General features: G+C 44.9%; 1 protein-coding gene across 2 annotated transcripts in view; it reads left to right on the top strand.

Moving 5' to 3' along the window:
• Positions 1-4,007, top strand: part of LOC139748146 (sonic hedgehog protein-like) — a 318,619-nt gene extending 314,612 nt beyond the window's left edge. For both annotated transcript variants that reach the window (XM_071660835.1, XM_071660834.1), the window contains one exon: positions 32-4,007. In XM_071660835.1, coding sequence (XP_071516936.1) covers positions 32-819 — 788 coding nt within the window. In that variant the 3' untranslated portion in view covers positions 820-4,007. The remainder of the gene's footprint in view (positions 1-31) is intronic.
• The last annotated feature ends 21,126 nt before the right edge of the window (positions 4,008-25,133 follow it).

Below are 25,133 nucleotides of genomic sequence, written 5' to 3'. Positions count from 1 at the left end.
GTACGTCATCTAATGCCCTTGTACTTTCCAGAGTCCTCGGCGGCGAGCAAACTGGGCGGCTGCTTTCCCGGGAGCGGAGAGGTGCTGACGCCTTCAGGAGCGGTGCCTGTGTCAGCCATACGGGAAGGGGACGAAGTGCAGGTGATGCGGTCCGACGGCTCGTTAAGCTTCAGTCCTGTGCTCATGTTCCTGCATCGTGACCCTCAAGTGTCCCGTTCCTTCCTGAGGCTCACCACATCCAGTGGGGCCTCCCTCACTCTCACGCCCTCACACCTCATCGTCCTGCTACAGGGCCAGCACGCGCCTACTTCCACGCCCACCGTGAGGGACGCCGTGGAGCACGGCGGTGTGGTTCTGGCGGGGCGGGTGGAGGCGGGAGACTTCTTGCTCCTGACGAGTCAAGAAGGTGTGAGGCTGGAGAAGGTGGTCCAGATCAAACACGTGGCCGGGGCAGGAGTCTTCGCCCCTCTCACTGCCGAGGGCACGGTGGTCGTCGACGGGTTCGTGGCCTCCTGCTACGCCGTGATAGACTCGCAGACGGTCGCCCACTGGGCTTTCCTCCCGGTCAGGATCTACAGCAACCTGAAGGAGGCTGCACTGACGCTGCTGCGTGCAATGGGTGCCATTACGTCGCCCTTACCAAGTAAACCTGTTAAAACCCATTCTGAAAAACGGATCTTTAAGAGCAGCGTGAGGTGGCGGAACGAGACGCAGGTCAACAGTGTGGATGAGGCAGAGACCATCCACATCCACTGGTACCCGCGCCTTCTGTACTCCCTCGCCTCGTGGCTGCTGCCAGCCCACCTCGTCTACTCTTAGTGAAGCGGGTGCTGCCGAAGCGGCGGAGTACGCGGACTCGTGGCGAAGCGTGTGGTGCCAGGACTAGAGGCGATGCCCAGGTCACCAGTGCTGTGTCAATGTGAAGCTCAATGCCACTGTTTTGCGCCGCGGACCACCACTGGCCAGCCTAACAACGCTGGTCGTGGATATGCCCAGAGCTGAACTCTAAGGGACAAGGATACTCCCACCTAATTGAATATGTATAGTGCTTATGCAAATGACCGTGAGAGTGGTGTGCACTTTTCGGATGTCTGTGAGGAAAGACAAAGGAAACTGACACAGGCTTTCCCCAAGTGGTGTCGAAGAGGAGGATGTAGCAACGACTTTCTGTGAACTTGAGGAACAATTAGACAGTCGACGACCTAATGATTTCATGAGAAAGATATTACATAAAATTTTGACGAGTGTGGGAAGGGGAATAAGCAAGTGGGTTCCTTTGTTAGCTCTGTAGTAGATACGGCGTGAGGGATGTAGCAACCTGGACGAGAAGGCTTCCACAGTACATCTATGATCAGCACATGCCCGAGAGTACTGCCCGCTTCAGAGAGGAAGTCAAGGATAGCCTTAGCCGTGAAGAGTAATAACCCAACAGATAGAGAGAGAGAAGAGAGAGAGAGAGAGTGTGTGAGACCCGGAGAAAGGCAGAAAAGGGTCCAGGAAGAAGTCGACCTGGACCAGGGCTTGTGATAGCCAGGGCAGCCAATGGCTCCCATGGCCCAGAAGTTTTATAATCTCAGTGAAGAAGTCGAGGAAGATGATACCCTGTGCATTGTGGAGCATGAGAGGTGTGTGTATGTGAGACTGAGTGTATGTGTGTGTGTGTGTGTGTGTGTGTGTGTGTGTGTGTGTGGCTCTATGTATGTGACTGAGAGCGATGTGTGTGAGAGGAGTGTTACATGGCCAGTTAACAACAGTCAGTGTGGTACAGCTACTCCATTCTCAATGTCAGAATCACCCGTCATGGTCCAGAAGGATCTGTTCCCTCCCTGTGCTTCGTCCAAGTGACTCCTGTTATGATCATTGGCAACGTAACCTTCACGCCATTTTGGCCACACCCGGCATAACCAGCTCCCTCCCCTGACCTTATCCCATCCCTCTGTACTAGACCTATCGCCTTCACGCCCCCTTGTCTTCAGCTGTGAGATAACCCAGCTTATCACTCGCCCTTCTTGCTCCTCTCCTGTGCTATCAGTATAGGTTTTCCTTCTCCTTTTCTTTGCTACATGAGCATTGCCACTTGTCACCCAGCACTTTACTCTCGCTTTCCTCTCCTTTGCCCATCTCGACCCATGTCCCGACATCTCCCACAAAAGATGGAGACACGAGTCTAATGCTTCCACAATATTTCGCATTTGTTGTACATCCTTTTTTATATATAGAATTATAAATATATATATATATATTTAACTCCCTCGCAGTATCGTTAACTGCTAGTTTGCTGTATGGCTTTGTGTATGACCCTGTGTATATATGCTGCATAAATGTGTATATCATAGTTGTAATCTAGATAATTTTAATAATCTGTTCTGAATAAACTATATATCATTGTCTCCTATGTAAATTATTTGTACATAGATATATCTAGCCTTGTGATCCTACTCTGTAACAAATCTACTATTAAATGAATGTGTCCTTAGCACCCATAGTGGACTGAGATAGAGAATTTAGGGTCTTTTAGAAGCACGTCCCAGCAGTATCGCAAACCCACACAAAAACATTGATGCACTTCACATACACTCCCTCCATCCCTCCCTCCTTGATATACATACGTGCTCTTCCAAACCAGACGTAGATGCTATTTTAAGATACTTGTACGAAACGCATTGGTGGAACAGACGGGGGACAAAGCCTCCCTTCCCCTGTCTTTGTTAAGATGCACTTCCAAGTGAAGTGTTGTGGCGCTGAGCTACAGTCCCGTCATGCTGAGCTGTGAGGTGATTTTCATAAGCAATAAGACATCATTACATTTGTACAGAAAAGGGTAATAATTTCCAGCCTGAATCACTCAGAATCTTAAAGCTACTGATATGCCATGATGGCGATTTAGCTCAAAGCTGCAGTCAACCCACCACTACTGATGATAGAGATTACACATAGAACTGACAGTAGATATGCAATCACCTTGATGCTTCCAACTTCTGTTGTAACTCATTGTAACAATGTAACTTACATTGTGCTCACGTGTCCGTGTGATCGTAGGCATGTCCCAGAACAGAGCAGTTTTTCTTTTCCTATCGCGTCTTGCACTTATATCTTTGTGAGTATTGGATGACACGCACAGTCTAGGAACACGCTGAATCAATGCCCTTTAGGGGTTAACTGTAGCCTTGAATATTTGCCTCCACTAGGAAAAAAAAAAAGAGAACACAATCATAGCCGCAGATTTTGGCAGGGATCTTAAATGTTATAGAAGTCTTGTGCCATAAACACAGCAAGATGTGCCAATCGTAGTTCACTATGTGCTTGGTAGCTACAGAATGTGCCAAACCATTGCAACCTCCCTCGAATAATTAAATGCAGTAAGCGCAGGTCTGTCTGCCATGATCTATCAGTTCTAAGCCCCTATCTTTAAGGTAGTAAGTCTCTTCTTACACAACGGTCGAACACAGTTCAGTCTCAACCCTAGGATTTCAACCATTTAACCAATCAATTATACTTTGTAAAAGATATCTCTTTCATGTATATTTACGACTGCCCTCAAAGACCGCGTCTGTCCAAAGTTCGGTCCCAGCTCGCCATAGAATAACAGACCGGCACTGTCACCCAGTTATATCCGTCACATAGCCACAATATCCATTTGTCACACACACACACACACACACACACACACACACACACACACACACACCAAAGTCAGGTAACTTCAGTACATATTAACACTGAATGTCATCTGTAACCAACATGCATTAGCGCCAATCAATTAGTGTTCGTATCAACACCCATCAGCAGTACTCCCCAGCCCTACACACACCTCATGCCCCAGCAGTGCAGCATATCTTGGCAGCTATTTGGGCCTCTGATAAGCCACAACACATGCGCTGTTGTACCCCTTATCCTTGAAGCACTATCCATCTCAGCTGCCGTAGGCGCCCAACAGGTACCGCAATCAACCATGTCAACAGTGCCATTGTCAGATTTCTGTTGTAATAAAGAAATGAGCAGAATGACGCGTCTGTGTTTCATTCCTACACCCCCAGTCTCTCTCTCTGGACACACGAGTGATAAAGCAGTAAGGCCTTGTCAATATAATAGCTCAGACATTTAGTAAGAACCTGCATTGAGAAAACATTTAATGAATCGATGCTCAGTACCCTTACAAACGTCCTTGGAGCAGGAGGGAAGAAGAGTAATGGCTTCAGTGTCTCCCATCGTCCTTCTGGTGATAGGTAAGTGATCCCTTGTGAAGCCGGGAAACCTCTGCATCACTTGTCTAAGGAATCCAACTCCTTTAAGTTTCATGATAACTGTAGGTGATGGTTCATGATAGGGATGGTGACAAGCTGATATCGCATGTACACAATAGCAAAGTAACATTTTATATGAAATAACCTATGCAATATTTCTTGTTAATATTTTAATGTTTTTTTTTTTTTTACAACTACTAAGGAACTCTAAAGCCAAAACGAATTTCATTTTGTATTACTTTTTGTATAACAATTTGACGAATAAAGTATCTTATCTTATCTTATCTTTTGTTTTGGCTGTTGTTAAGTACAATATCTTGGTTTGTATTCAGAGAAGCTTTTGTTCACTCTGGGGCACTCATTCTAGGCCCAAAGTAGCTTTCGTTAACCCTGGGGCACTCATTCTAGGCACAAAGCAGCATTCGTTAACCCTGGGGCACTTATTCTAGGCACAAAGTAAATTTTGTTAATCCTGGGGCACTCATTCTAAGCACAAAGTAACTTTCGTTAACCCTGGGCCACTCATTCTAGGCACAAAGCAGCATTCGTTAACCCTGGAGCATTCATTCCAGGCACAAAGTAAATTTTGTTAATCCTGGGGCACTCTTTCTAAGCACAAAGTAACTTTTGTTAACCCTGGGGCACTCATTCTAGGTCCAAAGTGGCTTTCGTTAACCCTGAAGCACTCATTCTAGGCACAAAGTAGCTTTCGTTAACCCTGGGGCACTCATTCTAGGCACAAAGTAACTTTCGTTAACCCTGGGGCACTCATTCTAGGCACAAAGTAACTCTCGTTAACCCTGGAGCATTTTGATTAATCATAATTTCTTTTTACCTTACGAGGTAATCAATACGTTACAAAATCATACGAAGAAATCATCTTTTTTTATCTTTTCCGAAGTACTCACTCTGTTCCTCATATGCAAAGTAACTGTGTTACGTACTGATTAATCATCTCTTCTGTTTATCTTAAAAAGTAATCATTATGTTTATAGTCATACGAAGGAATCATTTTCTGACGGATCTTTTCTGAAGTAATCATCTCTCTAACGAATCTTTTCCGAGGTAATCATTTTGTTCCTTATCTCGTAAAGTAATAATGTTACTGTTGGTCATCTTACGAATGAATAATCTGTTGCTGTTGTAAGGCGCCTTTGTGGTGTTGGAGGTAGCGTTGCTGGTCACTAAACCACAGCCCTGGGGTTCGACCCCCAGCACCCTCAGACAACACACGGTTCACCCAGCTGTGGTACTTCCACTGGGATGAAGTACCACAGCTGTGACAGTCCTGGCCAACCAGGAGCTGACGGCTCGAATCTACGTGTAGATCTCAAGCCACAGGTCCTCAACTGGTGGAGCTGCCATGGGCAGGTATTTAGCTCAGTGTCGTGTTGGAGGGAAAATTCTCAGGGATGCATAATAAGAGGGGTCTGAAAACCCCTTATTAATACCACTTACCTTGTATAGATACATATATTTATATACTTTTATCAAAATATTCCCCAGGGGCGTTCAGATATAATGGATACCTCTCATCTTGGCTATACTTTGAATATAGTGGACGGGTGTATAATATGAAGATTATACTCTGGCCTGGCGAGTCTGTGGGAATGGACGGACCTTCGTATATGCAAGAATTTATTACAAAGTTTGGAGCACTTGACTCATTAAAGCGGCTCCACTTCAAGCCTCTTATCTATCTTTCTATTGCCGTACACTAAGCATCACGTCTCTGGGTCTATTCTATCATCACGGATAGTTTCTATAGAACTCTAGTGATCTGTCGCTCTTCGGCGTCTTCAATATCTGTACGTGGTCCGTTGTTTGAGATGTGAGTATAAACTTGCTTCCACTAACTCCAGACCTAACCAGGGTACACAGGAGCATCCAAACGCTTGTCTAGTAGTTTCATTCGCCGAAAATAAAGAAGTTATCAAAATAAAGAGGTTGTGAATGAAAATCAAGAGGCGACATTATGATAAAGATGAGACGTGTGTCGAAAAGGGTAGTCAATTGAGAACTTGTCTTTCAATACACAGTCGCTTGTTCTACTGTGTATCATGAAGTGTACAGAGGAACACCTTATAAAAAGTATACCAGAGTCTTGGTAAACCGTCCTCAGCATCAGTCTGTATGATAGTGGACCATCAGCAGACTAAACCAATGAGAGAGAAAGGGGTTTTCAACCCTGGGGTCCTGAACACATCGACACGTCACTACTGTTGTCAAAACATATCTGTTCTATGGCCAAATTCGTCGGTTCTCCCACGTCCGTGTATATTTCTCAAAGTGTTATGAAGCCTGGGTTGGTGTTTACCTCAGCTGCATCACGTTAGTATCCTCAGTTACCCGAGTTTTCTGCTTTTGAGGAACATCTGATTATCGCTAATCTGTTTTCATCTAGGATCGCAATAGCCTTTGGAAGACTGAACTGAATCGTTGTGACAGTGAAGGTTGAGAACCAACCACTCCTCCTCCATGGCCTTCATGCAGGGATGAGCTGGTATAAACCTATGGGTTCAACACTCCACTTGTTGGTCCAGTACGTCGCCACACCAGTAACCCACAGTTGCAGGGGTCAGGTGGGTGAGGGTACTGGACGTAGTCAGCTGTACCTGTGACCGACTAAATCACAGTTATATGAAGAGAGAAATAGCCCATGTTCAGAATTTCCAGTTACTGATTATTGGATGGTTAAATTCAAGGGTTGTAGTATATACTGTGGTGGTGCAAAGTAGTATTTTCGAAATAACTTTCATCTTAAGGCATAAGTCACTCCTGTCCACAATCCTCTCCCTCTCTCTCTCTCTCTCTCTCTCTCTCTCTCTCTCTCTCTCTCTCTCTCTCTCTCTCTCTCTCTCTCTCACATGAGATGAATGCTATGCAGGTGCTGGGAAATAGACTCCGTTTCTGGACTCATCTTAAGGTGCTGGAATAAGATTTGTACATTACCCTCACTACAGTCTGAAGTGGTGTGCATTAAGATGTACCCGAAAACACCTGCCTCCTTATTCCCTTTTCTCAAACGTATATACACACACACACACACACACACACACACACACACACACACACACACACACATATATATATATATATATATATATATATATATATATATATATATATATATATATATATATATATATATTATCTATTTTCATTGATTCATTATACTTTGTCACTGGGAAAGGAGTACACTTGGCGAAAATGAGAGATCTTAAACAAAAACTGAATATATATGTGAGTTCGTGCGGCACACACCAGCAGTATATATGGCAAGGTCTCTGGCCATATCTCATGATGATAGAGCAGAACCGGTCTGGCATTGACTGCACAGAAAATCATTTACGGTGGAAGTCTGTATCACGAGAAAATAGAAGGAACGATGCCATACAAAAACACTGTGTATGATCTTTTATCATCTATCATTATTATCATTGTTATTATTATTATTATTATTATTATTATTATTATTATTATTATTATTGTTATTATTATTATTATTATTATCATTATTATTATTATTATTATTATTATTATTATTGTTATTATTATTATTATCATTATCATTATTATTATTATTATTATTATTATTATTATTATCATTATTATTATCATTATTATTATTATTATTATTATTATTATTATTATTATTATCATCATTATTATTATTATCATCATTATTATCAATATTACTATTATTAGTATTGTTATTATTATTATCATAATTATTATTATTATCATCATCATTATTATTATTGCTATTATTATCATTATTATCATTGTTATCATTACAACTATTATTATTATCATTATTATTATTAGTAGTAGTAGTAGTAGTATTACTATCACTTATCACTGTTATTATCATTATTGTTATTATTATCATTATTGTTATCATTATTACTATCATTATTATCATTATCATTATCATCATTATCGTTATCATTATTATTATCATCATTACTATTATTATTATCATCATTACTATTATTATTATCATCGTTATTGTGATCATCATTATTTTGCTCAGTGTACTGGTCTTCTGTTGAGAAGGCTCATAGCATTATAAGACCCCCTGACTATAAGACCCATCCGTCTAGAGGAACGTTTAAGTATCATATGTGGTCTTCCGTTAATGATAAGACTCTGTGAGGCCACACAATCATGCCTGGACCGTGTGGAAGTAAAGCTACGTCTCAGAAACAAGTGAAACAATTGAATTTTTGGGGGTGTCCAGGTCGGCAAAATAAAACTTGATAGCAATGGATGGGGGGTATATCTTCCTGTCTTTTCTTTCTTTAAAAAATGGGGGGGTCAGAGAGAGAGAGAGAGAGAGAGAGAGAGAGAGAGAGAGAGAGAGAGAGAGAGAGAGAGAGAGATTTACCCTCGCCCCGCGCCATACGCGACTCTGCCTGACGCACCGAAATTCGTCAGTCATGGAGAAGTTGGGTCTCGCTCTGACGCCTTTGACGCGCTAAACTGGCATCCGTAAATCGTCGCGAGGCTCGTGGATCACACAGTTGACGATGTGATTCATCAGGCCCCAGACGGCGAGAGAGAGACCCTCCTAGCCACCCTGCCTTTCCTCCTTCTCCTCCGTCCCTCTCCCTCAACTCCCGCCTTGTTCGACAATATCTGACCCACACAACACAGACGGGTACGCCCAGCCAGCCAGAGGGATGAAAGCTGGAACATGGCTAGTGCTGGAGAGGGGGGCCTTAACCCACTTCGTTCGCTCGTTGATACATTCGCAGGCAAGAACAGTCGCTGTCTGTGATGCACTACCCTCTCAATTCCAAAGACCTTTGACTCGTTCATCAATTCACATACTCCACCACCTCATCTGTTGCAATGATTAGTATATCCTAGTTTAAATACTGCCTTTACAAGGAGAGTCATTCTCTAGCTATTGTCATTAGTGACTAGTTGATTACGTCATCCATTTAGAATGAAATGTCTCAATCAGTCCTTCGTATTGAACACTCTAGTGTTCATATATATATACGTGTGTGTGTGTTTGTGTGTGTGTGTGTATGTAAGTGGATTCAGCCTGCTTGTGATTACACAAACAGCTGAACGTACATATCCTGTGTTAGTATGAAGTCTGAACCAATATGTTATGGGTTCCGAACCGAAGCTGGTTCGACTGGTCCGTCGTGTAGGAAGCACCGTGGTGTTGGCCTCTGGCTCACGTAGCCAGTAGCAGGCGAGCTGCCGTACAGCTAAGTTGTATCTGTTCATATGTGTTGATATATGTACTGAGTGTTTACGTCATTGTTTCTACGACTCCAAAGCGTCGTAAGTTATCTGTTTTACATTCATTTGTGTGTGTATAATGTATATAATGTGTATAGCTCGTTTCATGATTAAGGTTAATTGGCTCGTTGGTAATTTTGAGCAATATCTGTGTTTATTCTTGATATTTACGAAGTATATACACGTTTCTTGATTAAGCTACTCCAGTTTGACATCCCTTTTAACGAAACTGGATAATGATAAATGATAACTGATTGATATTTATGAGGGATTTACATACATTGATGCCATCAACCCCTTAGACAGGTAACGTTAGTCGTAGTAATGTTTACAAACACGCGGGCAAACGTTTTACCTCGACTGAGGCAAAATAACGTTTCCTTCAACGCGATTGTTAACATATGGAATAACTTACGAGTTAGAGTGGTCGAAAATCGTATTGTAGATACGTTTAAGAATCACCTTGATCAATACTCCGCTTCATAGCCAGGACTTACCATTATTTGCGCCTCCTTAGTCACACTGACAATTTACAGGTTATTATCTTTGAAGTTATCTGTATATATTTTATCTTTTGCCACACTATTCTGTGAGTTTCTGATATCCTCCACTATCATAAGCAGCCTCGAAAGAACCCAATGGTCATACTGTCTGAAGTCCTTTGTATTCCTTTGCTTGTGTTTGTGTGTGTGTGTGTGTGTGTAATTACTAATTGTAAATATCATTTGTGTGTTGAGGGAGCAGAGTTGTCCAATCGTGTTGTCCCGTCTCCTAACCATGTATAAACGTTCCATTGGATGGTTGTTAACTATGATGTGGTTGAGTTTGGGGCTGGGGAGAGCCATGTACTATGGCAAAATATTGCGTACCGATTATATCTTGAATTAAGATGATATTGAAAGTATTTTCGATGTGTAAGTAATGGGTGTTTGAAGTTGTTAATCAAAATGACTGTTCTGTACGCTCTGCTTTGTATGGTCTGTAGCATTTCCCTACGTGTGCTTTTGAAAGGATGGGCGACCAGATGGGTGAGGCGTAGTTTAGGGTGGAGCAGATGATTTGTCTGTAGAGAACTAGGGGGGATTAATTTTCTTGTCCGAAGATGGCGCCGGTAAGTGTTCTTAGAGCACGTAGTTATTTATGGTTTATGTGATCACGTCTTTGATGGAGGGAGTAGATGACATGGATATGCTACCATGTATGGTCGCAGGATCCCATGTATGGCTTGCGTTTTGTTGGTATTGTTTGTATTGTCAGCAATGTATATATGATTAGACTGGAAACGAAGGTTTTGTTAGTATGTGGATATCCAAACCTTGGCCGAATATACATGTTTCACCTAGACCCCAAACATGGCTCTCTCTCTCTCTCTCTCTCTCTCTCTCTCTCTCTCTCTCTCTCTACCCCAGGCAGGTTGATCACACAGGGTTAAGGGACGGTCAAGACTGGATTCGTGTTGGGTTGTGGTGGTGCTGGAAATTCTGTGGAGACATTCTGTCTGTCTGTGAGTGAGCTCCAGTCACGTGATGTGTTGCTGTGCCGTCATGGGGGCTGGGGTAGTGTGGTGACGTTGCAGTGACGTGCTTGTGACGTCATCTGCCTCCTAGGGATCGCAACACACACACACACACACACACACACGTAAACACACACACGTAAACACCCACACACACACTCACACACACACACATACGTAAACACACACACGTAGACACACACACACGTAGACACACACACACACACACACACACACACACACACACACACACACACACACACACACACACACACACAGTGCACTGTAGTGGTTAGCGTTACTGACCATGGGTCGTCAAGGCGTGACAGTCAGCCTACACCCAACCCAGGTGTTCATCCTCGTCTTGGGGTTGGTCGATAAGTGGGTACCTGGCTTCTACTAGTGTGTGTGTGTGTGTGTGTGTGTGTGTGTGTGTGTGTGTATGTGTGTGTGTGTGTGTGTGTGTGTGTGTGTATGTGTGTATGTGTGTGTGTGTGTGTGTGTGTGCGTGTGTATACGTAGGAATGAGACATAGTACATACATTTATGCAAAGTTATGACAAATTTCCATGAAAAAGTCCTGGTGTTAACAAGAGCCTATGTACACTTGCAGCCCAGGGCTGCGCTACTTCCAGTGGCAGGGAAATGTAGACTTCTTTGGAATGATGCGTCCTTTGGCGAGACTGTAGTCCCAGTGACACAGCCTTTCCAAAGGTAACTTATCACACCTAGAGTGCATAGTCTTCTGTTCTTAACGCTGCCTCGCTAACGAGGGAAATGGCGAATATATTATTATTTGCTTTGTCGCTGTCTCCAGCGTTTGCGAGGTAGCGCAGGGAAACAGACGAAAGAAATGGCCCAACCCACCCCCATACACTTGTATATACATACACGTCCACACACGCAAATATACATACCTATACATCTCAATGTACACATATATATACACACACAGACACATACATATATACCCATGCACACAATTCACACTGTCTGCCTTTATTCATTCCCATCGCCACCTCGCCACACATGGAATAACATCCCCCTCCCCCCTCATGTGTGCGAGGTAGCGCTAGGAAAAGACAACAAAGGCCCCATTCGTTAACACTCAGTCTCTAGCTGTCATGCAATAATGCCCGTCATGTCTGTCATGCAATAATATATACATATATATATATATCCCTGGGGATAGGGGAGAAAGAATACTTCCCACGTATTCCCTGCGTGTCGTAGAAGGCGACTAAAAGGGGAGGGAGCGGAGGGCTGGAAATCCTCCCCTCTCAATTTTTTTTAATTTTCCAAAAGAAGGAACAGAGAAGGGGGCCAGGTGAGGATATTCCCTCAGTGGCCCAGTTCTCTGTTCTTAACGCTACCTCGCTAACGCGGGAAATGGCGAATAGTTTGAAGAAAAAAAAAAAAATATATATATATATGAAGTCTTACAGGCGAAGCCCTAGTCTCCAATGCGACAGTGAAGCACAAGAAACAATGATCAAATATCCTTCTCGTTAATAAACATTAATATAAATAACCGGATTAACTCATCGGCGATGGTAAACGCGCTTGCAAGACGTACCGTCGCATTATCTACATGAATTTATGAGGGAGCCATTATGGTCCTGCCTCTTACGAGCACGACGGCCTCTTAATTACTCACTATCTAGGGATGTCCCACACTCGTAAATATCCCGTCCCACAGCGCCGCTGTTGCCACACACACACACACACACACAGACACACACACACACACACAAGCCGGGACTGAAGAATGCACTCATTTGTTGCCTGGAGTGAACCTGTAGCTTGACGGTCTCATACGTAGGGTTTTGAGATGAGAAGGAGGTGTAGTAAATAGCCACACACACAGACACACACACAGACACACACACAGACAGACACACACACACACACTGTCCTCACCTGTTCGCTCCCAAATCACTCTCATTTCCCACGTCGAGAAAAATCTCTCTCTCTCTCTCTCTCTCTCTCTCTCTCTCTCTCTCTCTCTCTCTCTCTCTCTGATCTCTCTCTAACCCCCACTCAACCAACTGCATCCAAGGAGAGAGAGAGAGAGAGAGAGAGAGAGAGAGAGAGAGAGAGAGAGAGAGAGAGAGAGAGAGATGCTTTAGCCGCGAGAGGTCCTACGAGGTTTTGCGATAATCTCCCAAAAGCTCTCTTTCTCATCTCTCTTTAACCCCCACTCAACCAACTTCATCCAAGGAGAGAGAGAGAGAGAGAGAGAGAGAGAGAGAGAGAGAGAGAGAGAGAGAAAGAGAGTGTGAGAGAGAGAGACAGAGAGAGAGAGAGAGAGATGCTTTAGCCGCGAGAGGTCCTACGAGGTTCTGCGATAATCTCCCAAAAGCTCTCTTTCTCATCTCTCTTTAACCCCCACTCAACCAACTTCATCCAAGGAGAGAGAGAGAGAGAGAGAGAGAGAGAGAGAGAGAGAGAGAGAGAGAGAGAGAGAGAGACATGCTTTAGCCGCGAGAGGTCCTTACGTCGTCGTAGCCTTGCGTCACCTTCTGCGATAATCTCCCAGAAGCTCTCTTTCTCATCTCTCTTTAACCCCCACTCAACCAACTGCATCCAAGGAGAGAGAGAGAGAGAGAGAGAGAGAGAGAGAGAGAGAGAGAGAGAGAGAGAGAGAGAGAGAGAGAGAGAGAGACATGCTTTAGCCGCGAGAGGTCCTTACGTCGTCGTAGCCTTGCGTCACCTTCTGCGATAATCTCCCAGAAGCTCTCTTTCTTATCTCTCTTTAACCCCCACTCAACCAACTGCATCCAAGGAGAGAGAGAGAGAGAGAGAGAGATGCTTTAGCCGCGAGAGGTCCTTACGTCGTCGTAGCCTTGCGTCACCTTCTGCGATAATCTCCCAAAAGCTTTGTATTCCGAACCGTAAACCTAAGTCTGGAGGCAGGACCGAACACACAAATCAAATCCTGTATCAGGGCCGGCGCATCGCTGTCACCTGCTCGCCTCGGAAACCATGCAGGTCAGATGGACCAGCCACTCCTCCGCTTGGGGAGGTGAGAGAACAAGAAAAGAGAATAGGACTCGTTAATTAGCAGTGCGAGTATCATGATGGAGTTGTTGACAGCAGCGACCCTGCCGTGTTGCTGTTCCCAACCCTGTAATGGGAGGGACTGTCATGTCCATCATCGAAGCGACAGAAAAACGCCTCTGTTTGGACGGGTGGTAAGGGTCGGGGTGGAGGAGGCGGCCGGGTATCACAGGCGTGTGCATCAGGCAACGGCAAGCGGGGTGGGTGTATAAACACTTCTCTCTCTCTCTCTCTCTCTCTCTCTCTCTCTCTCTCTCTCTCTCTCTCTCTCTCTCTCTCTTCGTAGTTGTCCCCAGCCTTGGCTTCATCCTCTAGCTTGCATGCAGTGTGACTCGCTCAGACCACAGTGCCGACGGAGAAAAAAGAAATGCATCATTGGACGACATACACAAGCTGTTGTCCCTATTTGGCAAATTAGCTGGCGTGGGTAAAGCTAACTGCTGACTATTCAAACTGGCTGGCGTGGGTAAAGCTAACTACTGACCATTCAGTTATGTCTCCTCGTGTATTCTTCTATGTTGTCCCACTAGGTATGACGTCACATCATGTGATCACGCCATGAAGTCGGTGGGTCTAAGTTCGGTGGAAAAATAAGAGAAAGAAAGACATCCCGTACAAACAATGTCATCCTAATTTAAACTGCGCCTCGCCTACCTGGTCTTCCTCTCTCTCAGGAACAAATCTAACGAAGCTGCAAACCTTACAAGACTGTTACTTAGTAACCACGAATACTTTTCACCTACACAGTGGAACAAAGATCTTCCCAATACAACCCCACCTCAACACTCTCAGCACTCTGTCCTTTTCAGCAGCACAAGACCTCACCACCCTCTCACCGCTAGCAAACAGTGAGAGAAACAAACACACTGAAGTGACCCGGAATACACTAGACGAACACCCTCTCAACTCGGTCTTCAGCACTACCCTGCAGGCATACAGACACCCATTGGAAACCACACTACCTAGACAAACACGAGTCACACTTTCCCGTCTGGACATAACCCAACATTACCACAAACACAGATTCAGCTCATCCCTTAACCCAACATCACTGCAAACACAAATTCAGCACATCCCTTAACCCAACCCAACATCACTACAAACACAGATTCAGCACATCCCTTAACCCAACATCACTGCAAACACTAATTCAGCACATCCCTTAACCAACCCAACATCACCACAAACACAGATTCAGCACATCCCTTGACCATTCATGCTTACGAAGTAAGTACCACTACGAACTCATACACTCTTGCCACGTTGACACAGACACATCACTGCACTTTACAATCTATACGATCCCTCCCGGTGGACATGGTTGGCTTTCTGAGAAAGAGAAGCGTTCCTATGACCAATCTTTGTGACTTCAGACCAGCTCAGAGTATTTTCAAATTTTGTATATTTTGGGGTAGATTCAGGGTTAAGAGTATTTGAGTTTTGTTGGTACGTTTCGGTTTGTGTTGTATATTGTTAAATTCTTTTTGAGCCCCTCCAAATTGAGCAGTACAGGGCATTAGTAGGTCCTTTGGGAATTCCAGTCTGTGATGTGACATTGCGTATTTTGCTGGAAGCAGCAAAAGAAACCCTATGGAGTTTGACAGTTTTGTTACAAGCAAGAGTCATTACCCAGTCAGTTGATTTTTCGATTACGAGTAACGAAAACATAGACATGTCATCCGTGCCAACGATCTCAGATAATATTTTTGCATCTGTACGTATAAATGAAGATGCATTACTTTTACCTAATACAAATCTATTGCTGAGAGAAACGATTTTCGACCAAAGAGCATACTATCAGCACTAAATGGCATTAAAGTACATAAAACGGCAGATCCAGATAAGTTTTATCAGTCCAATATAGGAGGCGAAAAATGAGATACTTAAGCCTCTGGCGGGAAACTTTCCAAAGAATCAATAGTTTCCAATGGAATACTCGTATTCCAAAGAGGTATCAAGTTCCTATCCGGAGATTATCGCCGTATCAACTTAACGTCTGTGGTTGCAAACGTGTGAAAATCATCATTCATATTATCTTAAATCATTCTAAGGTTCACCACTTGATAAACGATGGTTTTCGACGAAATCGCTCATGTCTGACAAATTTGCTTGATATATGATATAATCAACATGTATGATGAAAGTGTAGCATTTGATGTAATCTATCAAGATTTTCAAAAAGCATTTGATAAAATTCCACATCAAAGCTTACAAGCAGAAGTTAAGTTACATAGTACAGACAGGATTGTAATTTAGTAGTTAGGAAAATAGTCAACAGGCCGTAGATAAAGTGTTGCGACTATTGGTCAAGCCTCAAAATGGTTAGACGTAAGAAGTGGTGTGCCACAAGGATCTCTCTTGGGATCGGTTCTGTTTCTCCTGTATATTAATGATACTGATAATGGGCTGTTGTGTTAGCTATCAGAATTTACAGATGATGGGATGATACATTTACAACAGAAATTGTACGCCTATTTCTTGAAACTGAGTTCGACAAGCTGATGAACTGAGGCCACAGAGGGCAAACCTTGCTATAAAGGAAATTGATGACTCCAAAACGGCATAACAGATTTTCGTCAAACGTGGTAGAAATGTTCGTTGTGACTAAAGAGCACAATTCGTACGGTTTTCAGATGTTGTACGTAACAAAACCTTTTTATATCTTCTAGTCTATGTATAATGGGCTAAGTCCAGTACTAGGAATACAGTGCCAGCAACAGTGGCCCGATAGACCACCAACGAGTGGGTGTCTGGGTATGGGAGGGCCATGTACGAGGTACAGGTCTTGGGAGAGGAGCGCCTTTCAGGGGGTTAGGACCTCGGGGAGGGGAAGGCAAGTCTTCGAGGAGAGGATACAGCTCTCGAATTGAGGGTCGGAGGAGGAGAGGTTCCGACGAAGAGTGGGGATCTGGGGAGGAGAGATCAGTTCTTGGAGTGGAAACCTCGGTCGAAGGGGAGGCCAGTGCATGTTGATTTGTCTATTATCTAATATACTTTTCCGCCGTGAGGGGATCTTGGTGTTCCGGATGGCTATTCGAACTTCCGGCAAGTCACTAGCCACTGAGAGGTAACTGTCAGGAGACAGTCGGGTTGTGCATGGGATGGGGATCGGGAAAAGGGAAAGTCATGCAGGGGTTTAGAGTCAATGGGACAGAGGGCCGTGCTAGTGAGGTGGAAGGCAGAGCGAGGAACGAGGATTGGGAGAGTGGAGGTGCGTGCAGGGTTGGAGGTTATATAATACAAGCAATGGTTGTGTGGACTATGTCTGCCCACTAAAGCGCCCAAAATGATCGAAGCATCGAAGCCAAATATGACCAAAGCTTCGAGGCTCAATATGATCGAAGGCCCGAAGCCCAATATGATCAAAGCTTCGAAGCTCAATATGATCGAAGGTCTGAAGCCCAATGTGATCGAAGCTTCGAAGCTCAATATGATCGAAGGTCTGAAGCCCAATATGATCGAAGCTTGAAGCTCAATATGATTGAAGGTCTGAAGCCCAATATGATCGAAGCTTCGAAGCTCAATATGATCGAAGGTCCGAGGCCCAATGTGATCGAAGCTTCGAAGCTCAATATGATCGAAGGTCCGAAGCCCAATGTGATCGAAGCTTCGAAGCTCAATATGATCGAAGGTCCGAAGCCCTGTGTGATCGAAGCTCGAAGCTAGGTTCAAGACTAGTGCGTAGGAAGGCCAAAGAGACTGATGAGTTTTGATGTGGGCAAGTGTAGAGCTACAGTGTGAAATCGGTTGGGCTACGAAAGGTGTAAAAGGAAAAAGACTTTGGTGTTATAATCTCTCGTGACCTAAAACCAAGTAAGCAGCGCACAGGAGCAGCAAAAGGGGCGAATCTTTTTTTTTTTTAAATTCATATACAGGTTTTCGAACAGGGTTTTCGAATGCGAGTCTAAGGAAATTCTCCTCATTCTTTGTAATTGATTAGCACATCCCCACCTTGAATATCATGCTCACTTTTGGTCTCTTGGAAAAAGACAGGCAAAATAGAGAGCGTAGAGAGAGAGGGCTATCAGAATGATTTCTGGACTGAGAAACTAATCTATGAGAGCCGTCCAAGTAAATTGAATTTTTTTGGCTTAGAAAAGAGAGGGTCAAGAGGTGATCTAATACAGGTATTTAGAAATATCAAAGGCTCCTATAACCTCGATCCAACAAGGTTCTGAAAGCTAGACTTTATCTTACTCATAATAATGGATGTAAACTCGGAGGCAGACCTAGAATGGGACGAAGCACTTTTTTTTTTTTCAACAGGATCATTAACGTATGGATTGATTTGCTAATTAAACTATTTGAAAGCATCACTATAGATACGTCTAAACACTTTGCCCTAATTCCACGACTAACATTATGTTACGCTTTCTTAAGTATAAAGAGCGTGTGTAGGTATATATGTTACGCTTCCTTAAGTACAGAGAACGTGTGTAGGTATATATGTTACGCTTCCTTAAGTACAGAAAACGTGTGTAGGTATATATGTTACGCTTCCTTAAGTACAGAAGACGTGTGTAGGTATATATGTTACGCTTTCTTAAGTACAGAAAACGTGTGTAGGTATATATGTTACGCTTTCTTAAGTACAGAAAACGTGTGTAGGTATATATGTTGGAATCATCTGTATGACTTTCTGATCTCGTTCCCTATCACAAACAGGGTAAGATTAACAGGCTTGAAAGGACCCCTTAGTCTTTATCTTGAATTCCTTTTCATCATGGTCATTATGTACCCAAGTGCTCCTTTTCCAGGCTCTTGTGACTCTAAGGCTGCGCTACAATCAGTTGCAGGGAAGTAATGTACTCTTCTAAAATGGGAATATCTTCGACGAGGATGTATTCTCTTAGAACACTGATGGTGATACGAGCCTCGCCAAAGGTGACCTTGACCTGCCACGGTTCAAGTCAAAGGCCAGGTCATCACATCGGAGGGTCGTTCAGTCGTGCTCAAGGGCCATACCGTCGTGCTCGAGGGTCATACCGTCGTGCTCGAGGGTCATACCGTCGTGCTTGAGGGTCGTACCGACGTGCTCGAGGGTCGCACAGTCGTTCTCGTGGGTTCTAACCGTTGTGCTCAAGGTCGTACAGCCGTGCTCGAGGGTCGTACTGCCGTGCTCGAGGGTCGCACAGTCGTTCTCAAGGGTCAAACCGTTGTGCGCAAGGGTCGTACCGACGCGCTCGAGGGTCGTACAGCCGTGCTCGAGGGTCGTACAGCCGTGCTTGAGGGTCGTACAGCCGTGCTCGAGGGTCGACCCATCTTGCTAAACGGGTCACCAGAGGCACAGGCGAAGGGCATCGTCCTCTGGAGACGAGAGTCGAGACTACGCAACACCTGTGCTGTGGCGGAGGATGAGGCGCCAGCAGGTGAGGCTATGTGATTAACCAGGGCCCGCTAGAACGCCACCTCCCTCCTGCCCGACGACCCACGTCCTCACACGAAACCCGACACTCGCCTCCTGCGAAAACAATCGATGAATGAGACGCGTAAAATTGCCAGGCTTAACCTAGCGTAAATAGTGATCCTCTCGTGTCTTTTTGTCGTCCTGGTGATGGTATTTTCCACGACGGAGCTCGGGGCCTTAACGGAATTGATTTCGTCTGGTCTCTTTCTCATCCAGCGTTACTCAACAATGTAGGATCAGGGGGTCAGTGGGTAGATCCTACGATAAACACTGTAGGTTCAGGGGGTCAGTGGGTAGATTCAACGATAAACATTGTAGGTTCAGGGGGTCAGTGGGTAGATCCTACGATAAACATTGTAGGTTCAGGGGGTCAGTGGGTAGATTCAACGATAAACATTGTAGGTTCAGGGGGTCAGTGGGTAGATCCTACGATAAACATTGTAGGTTCAGGGGGTCAGTGGGTAGATTCAACGATAAACATTGTAGGTTCAGGGGGTCAGTGGGTAGATTCAACGATAAACATTGTAGGTTCAGGGGGTCAGTGGGTAGATCCTACGATAAACACTGTAGGTTCAGGGGGTCAGTGGGTAGATTCAACGATAAACACTGTAGGTTCAGGGGGTCAGTGGGTAGATTCAACGATAAACACTGTAGGTTCAGGGGGTCAGTGGGTAGATTCAACGATAAACATTGTAGGTTCAGGGGGTCAGTGGGTAGATTCAACGATAAACATTGTACGTTCAGGGGGTCAGTGGTTAGTTCCAACGATAGACACTGAAGGTTCAGGGGGTCGTTGGGTAGATCCAACGATAAACACTGTAGGTTCAGGGGGTCAGTGGTTAGCTCCAACGATAGACACTGAAGGTTCAGGGGGTCGTTGGGTATTGCATAACTTCATACTAACGTTGTTCATGTAAATATCTGCTTTTGCATTCGATGATTCTTGTCAAAGTTTGGAATGCTTTTGGCGAACAACGTCTGAGACGAATGGGTTCATGTATATCCTTGGGAAAATGGGGATATTACATCTGTACTCCGTTGGCAGCTTATCTGCCCACCAGCTTGCCTTTGGACCCCATTGGTAGCTTATCTGTGCACCAGCTTGCCTCTGGACCCCGTTGGTAGCTTATCTGTGCACCAGCTTGCCTCTGGACCCCGTTGGTAGCTTATCTGTGCACCAGCTTGCCTCTGGACCCCGTTGGTAGCTTATCTGTGCACCAGCTTGCCTTTGGACCCCGTTGCTAGCTTATCTGTGCACCAGCTTGCCTCTGGACCCCGTTGATAGCTTATCTGTGCACCAGCTTGCCTCTGGACCCCATTTATAGCTTATCTGTGCACTGGATTGTCTCAGCTTATGACAACATTAAGTACTTTACCAAGTTCCTACATTCTGTGGGACGTGTTACTCTGGTATGTGTCGACTGTAGGTATGGTCCTCCGTGGTGTAGCGGTTAGCATTGCTGACCATGGGCCTTCCAGGGGTCAAGCCCACGTAAGGGTCGAATCCTTGTCGTGGCAATCGGTGAGCAGTCAGACCAGCTGTTCATCCTCACCTAAGGGCTGGTCTGTGAACTGGGCCCTTGGTTTGGGCCTAGGGTATTATACCTGTATGTGTATATAAACTGTTAGTATACTGGCCTTGATTAGGGCATTCAGTTACCTGTGTTCTCTCGGTTGACATAAGAAATGAACTCTATGACGCTCTGAGCTGCGAACGCAGAAGCTGCCACTGACATTCTCCAGTTATCTCAGGTCCCTCTACCGAACACTGTCCTCAGTGCTTTAAACTCAACTGGTTTCTGAAATACGAAATGAAGGAAAACTCTAACTTTGCGAGTTTCTGTGTGATATATATCACTGAATCTTCTATTATTAAATACACAAAGAATTATAATCTTAATATTAGTGAAGGTCTATACAAATTGGATAACTTTATTGTTGATGAAATTTGTAAACAATTCACCTTCTTGTCCACATAAAAAGTTTATGATACGCTCGTTTTCTGTCTTGGACAATCGCATGTTTACCAAATGGCGTCCTAGCTACGTCTCTTCGTTGTATATCAACTGACTGTTATATTTCTCTCTTGTGTCTCCCCTGATGATGTAATTATTACACGAAAGTGCCCTTTATCAAATTCATTCTCTAGCTGTCATGTATATTGCTTTCATCCCATATCATACATTCGTATCACCGTTCAAAAAGCCTCTCTATCAGCCCTATCATACATTTTTTCCATGTCCATAAGAATCGCATATATTTTCTCCTCTTTCTCAGAGAATCTCCTCACACAGATGCACCAGAGAGAACACCTAGTCTACACATCCTCTGCTACTCCAGAGGTTCCAGCGATGCACTGTGCTGGCCAACATCAATCGCCTTTCTCCCATTCAGCTTACGAGGTACGTTCAACAGGCCTGATACTCTCATATCTGCACGTTTGCTTTTGCCCTCCTTGCCTTTATACAGTGGCACCACACAGGCATTCCGCCAGCCTCCACACCCCTCACCACCTCACTGAAATCTCTAACTAACCAGTGAACAACGCTGCCACATCTTTTTTTTTTCTTCAAGAAATTCAACCGCATTCCATCCACCCCGTCCGATTTGCCACACCTCATCTTACGCAAGGCTTTCACCACCTCATCTCTTTTCACCATACCAATTGTCATGACACTCTCGCTCCGCATACCCCCACGTCCTAGACACCTCACACGTACCACATCACATTTGCCACACATCTGCCTGGTAATATGTTACCAGTGATATACACGAAGAAGAGTTATTTCCGACTTAGAAAATCTATTTTAGGGTATTTCTTTCTTTCGTGTTCACATCTTCCCTTGGGAGCAAGATGATGTCTATAGAAAATCGAGCCTTAGAGGGGAAAAAATCCTTTCTTGGCTTCTTGCTCCGTTCCTTTTTTTGGAAAGTAATACAGGAGGGGAAGATTTCCAGTCCTCCATGGGAGAGGAGGAGGAGAGATATATGTAAAGGATTGTACATCTTGGATATTCACGTGAGCACGACGGTGTGTTGCCCTTGAAGACGACGGTACGACACTTGAAGACGACGGTACGACACTTGAAGACGACGGTACGACACTTGAAGACGACGGTGCGACCCTTGAAGTCGGCGGCACGACCCTTAAGGACGTCGGCACGACCCTTGAAGACGGCGGCACGACCCTTGAACACGAAGGAACGACTCTTGAACACGAAGGAACGACTCTTGAACACGAAGGAACGACCACTGAACAAGACGGTACGAGCCTTGAAAACAGCGGCACGACCCTTGAACACGAAGGCACGACCCTTGAACACGTGGGTACAACCCCTGAACACGAAGGTATGACCAATGAACAAGACGGTACGATACGAGCCTTGAACACAACGGCACGATCCTTGACCACAAAGGCACGATCCTTGAACACGAAGGTACGACCATTGAACAAGACGTTACGACCCTTGAACACAACGGCACGATCCTTGAACACGAAGTATTGGCATGAAAGCACGACCCTCTGACCATTTACAAATAGAAAATGGCACAGCCAAACATTTTCAGGTAAATATATAAGATCGAGAAGACGGGGCGCTTATGGTTGGAAGGAACTGCTGTTTGACAGCGTGGTAAATTGACCTCAGACGACGCAGCTCCACTCCACAAAATATTTATCAGGTGTTTATCATTCTGAGGCCGTGGGCAACCACAGGCATTGTGGCCATTTGTCATTGTGATGACTGGGATCAGTGGAGACAGTCAGTGGCATCAGCTAGTGGAGGTTAGGTGGGAGATGGTAGGTGAAGGTAGATGGAGAGAGGAGGTAGTGGAGGGAGGAGGTAATGGAGGAGGAGGTAGTAGAGGGATGTGAAGGTAGGTCGTAGTGGAGGTAGATGAACATAGGTGGTAGTGATGGAAGGTGGTGATAGGTGGTAGTGGTGGTAGATGGACGTAGGTGGTAGTGATGGCAGGTGGTGATAGGTGGTAGTGGAGGTAGATGGACGTAGGTGGTAGTGATGGTGGGTGTTGATAGGTGGAAGTGGTGGTAGATGGACGTAGGGGGTAGTGATGGTAGGTGTTGATAGGTGGAAGTGGTGGTAGATGGACGTAGGGGTTAGTGATGGTAGGTGGTGATAGGTGGTAGTGGAGGTAGATGGACGTAGGTGGTAGTGATGGAAGGTGGTGATAGGTGGTAGTGGTGATAGATGGACGTAGGTGGTAGTGATGGTAGGTGGTGATAGGTGGAAGTGGTGGTAGATGGACGTAGGTGGTAGTGATGGAAGGTGGTGACAGGTGGAAGTGGTGGTAGATGGACGTAGGTGGTAGTGAAGGTAGGTGGTGATAGGTAGTAACGCTGGTAGTGATGGTAGATGAAAGTAGGTGGTTAGTGTAGGTAGATGGCAGTAACTGATGATGATAGTAGGTGGAGGTAGATGGCAGTGGTGGTGTGGAGCCAGACACCACTGAAGTGAATGATGTTCACTGTTATTGAGGACAAATTAGTACAGACTAGCAATTTTTTGCAACAGTCATTCTATACATTATTTTTCTCCTCTTTTCGTACTTGTTCGCCATTTCCCGCATTAGCAAGGTAGCACCAGGAACAGACGAAGAAAAGGCTAAGGCCGAGCGCATAGGTTCGAATCTAGGTTGTCGGTCCACAGTCAATCCAGCTGTTCATCCGCCTTTGGGGGTTGGTCGATGAAATGGCTACCTGGCTCAGGGTAGGGTCTATATATAAGGGTTTAATTGCCTTTGCCCTTGCCTATGCCCTTGCCCTTGATAACACTGCATAGGATCGGTAGGATCGAACTGCACATAACTGCTTGACAGGATCGAATCCCAAGGGAATCCGACATATCAACTCTTCCACGCCCCCTCCAACGTCAGAATGTTGCCTCTCTTTCCCTTTTCTACAGATATTACTCCGGACGCTGAGCGGGAGAACTAACTAGCCACTTGTGTGTTCGGAATGAGAGACGAGACGTCTCTCTCCCACACCCTGAGGCACCTCAGCTCTCACTATCTCACCCGGGGACACTACCATCACCAGACACTCGGCAACACATGCACACACACATCCATATCTCCCTCCGCCTGCATAATGAACACGTCCAGCTCCCTGTCCACAAAGGAATATACACAAACACTTTTAACTCTACTTTCACTAACCCAACACAGACTCTTCTAACTTTACCTTCACTCACCCAACACAGACGCTTCTAACTCTACCTTCACTCACCCAATACAGACGGTTCTAACTCTACCTTCACTCGCCCAACACAGACTCTTCTAACTCTATTTTCACTCACCCAACACAGACGCTTCTAACTCTGCCTTCACTCACCCAACACAGACGCTTCTAACTCTGCCTACACACACCCAACACAGACTCTTCTAACTCTACCTTCACTCGCCCAACACAGACTCTTCTAACTCTACTTTCACTCACCCAACACAGACGCTTCTAACTCTACCTTCACACACTCAACACAGACTCTTCTAACTCTACCTTCACACACCCAACACAGACGCTTCTAACTCTACCTTCACACACCCAACACAGACTCTTTTAACACTACCTTCACACACTCAACACAGACTCTTCTAACTCTACCTTCACACACCCAACACAGACGCT

The sequence above is a fragment of the Panulirus ornatus genome, chromosome 72 (assembly GCF_036320965.1).
Source record: "Panulirus ornatus isolate Po-2019 chromosome 72, ASM3632096v1, whole genome shotgun sequence".
Taxonomy (NCBI): domain Eukaryota; kingdom Metazoa; phylum Arthropoda; class Malacostraca; order Decapoda; family Palinuridae; genus Panulirus; species Panulirus ornatus.
This window is presented reverse-complemented; position numbering and strand designations above follow the sequence as displayed.